At 33.8% G+C, this 1,888-nt stretch overlaps 1 protein-coding gene across 1 annotated transcript in view; it reads right to left on the reverse strand.

The window, feature by feature from the left end:
* Window positions 1-1,888, reverse strand: part of LOC107667607 (ATPase family AAA domain-containing protein 2-like) — a 110,329-nt gene that overhangs the window by 78,327 nt on the left and 30,114 nt on the right. Inside the window, exon 17 of the mRNA XM_016459316.1 lies at window positions 570-714. Within this exon, the coding sequence (XP_016314802.1) occupies window positions 570-714 (145 nt within the window). The remainder of the gene's footprint in view (window positions 1-569; window positions 715-1,888) is intronic.

Genomic DNA, 1,888 nt, shown 5'->3' on the forward strand with positions numbered 1-1,888 from the left:
GACCTTTGTAGAAAACGAAGCGTTTGAGAGAGGCGGGGCATAGAGGACCTACAATAATGTACAGTATTTGAAAAATAATGTGGTGTTTGAACATTAAAGCATGTCAACATATTCTGTTACACCAAATACACAAAATAATGATCTTTAAAAAAGCATCATATGACCCCTTTAAGATGAACCACTTGCCAAAATCTCATTTAAGTGTGAGGGGCTGTATTGATTATCGCAAGCTAATGTCATAAAACACCGTTTTACTGAACTGTGAAGAACAAATCAATGCAAACGCGATTGAAGTAGGTCTGCTGAGGAACACAAGCGGTCTCAGTGCAGACTGTTAGTCCTGCAGCATACCAACAGATGGCAGAAAAACACAGCATTTGATTTTATCATGTAAACCCCTTCGAGACTTATAAATCTGACATGTTTTGTTTGTTTATTTTCTATTGCCATATCAGCATGAAAGGCTGTTAAAATTGCAACATAAGCATAATAAATGAAGGGGCTCGGTGCATTGATTATTAAAGTGTGCTGAGGATGAAGTGAGTTCTGTATGAATTCGACTGACTCACGTGGTAAAGTGGAGAAAGGGTTTATGGGTCGTGCAGGAAGATGCTTCCTTCAGCGATCCTGAATGAGTTTCGTAAATGGAAGGAGCACCAAGACATTCCTCGTCCTCGCTGTACGAGTCCTCCACCAACAGATGATTGTCAGTGTCTGAAATCACAGAGAAACAACTTCATATTTCTGCTGACATTTCTTCAGCTTCAGAGTGGTTAACAAAAACAGCAGTTTAACTAAAACAGAAAACAACATGCAGCAGGAAAAGTGCTTTGATTTGATGCGTTAATATTGGGGAAAGTTACTCTGATAGACAAATAAAAAAATACATAAACATAAATAATAATATAATGATTTTATTTCATCTTATATTTTAATCCCCTCTTTCCCTCCGTAGTAAATAAAACATCCCTCAGTAACAAATTTATAAAAATAAAAGGAAAATCTTGCACTTTTGGGAAAATGTTTATATATATATATGTGTGTGTGTGTGTGTGTGTGTGTGTGTATACACATATCAACCCTCTACGGACACCTTGGCAATTGAATCGACATTGGCTAGTACATTTTTTTGTTTACTTGCCAAGACAAATAAAAAAAATACATAAACATAAATAATAATTTTTTTTTATTTCATCTTATATTTTAATCCCCCCTTTCCCTCAGTAGTAAATAAAACATCCCTCAGTAACAAATTTATAAAAATAAAAGGAAAATCTTGCACTTTTGGGAAAATTATATTATATATATATATATGTGTATGTGTGTGTGTGTGTGTATACACATATCAACCCTCTACGGACACCTTGGCAATTGAATCGACATTGGCTAATTTCAAGTTCTGAAAGTAGACAAAGAGAACCCAAACAAACAAATGAGACAAAAATATTTTCTGTGCCATTTATTTATTGCGAAAAATGATCCAATGTTACATATCTGTGCGGTGCAAAAGTATGTGAATCTTTGCTTTCAGTATCTGGTCTGACCCCATTTTGCAGCAGTAACTGCAGGTAAAATTTCTTGTAATTATACAATATATTAGGGCTGCACAATTAATCGAATTTCTAATCGCGATTACAATTACGGATGCCACAATTACATAATCATTCAAAGCAGCAATTAATCGGTCAAAGTCCACTTATGTTATTCTGCACGCTTTTTTTTCTTTCTACATGTAATCTTAAGGGTTTTTCCATTATTTTAATTTTAGTTTTAGCATAATATCATAATACCATTCATAGTTGTACTTTTTTTATTTAAAGAAGAAACCAATCCGATGTATATTTGACATTTGAGGCTTAATACTATAGAAAAGCAATAAAAGTTTTTC

The sequence above is a fragment of the Sinocyclocheilus anshuiensis genome, unplaced genomic scaffold (genome assembly GCF_001515605.1).
Source record: "Sinocyclocheilus anshuiensis isolate Anshui unplaced genomic scaffold, SAMN03320099.WGS_v1.1 scaffold1189, whole genome shotgun sequence".
Classification (NCBI taxonomy): Eukaryota; Metazoa; Chordata; class Actinopteri; order Cypriniformes; family Cyprinidae; genus Sinocyclocheilus; species Sinocyclocheilus anshuiensis.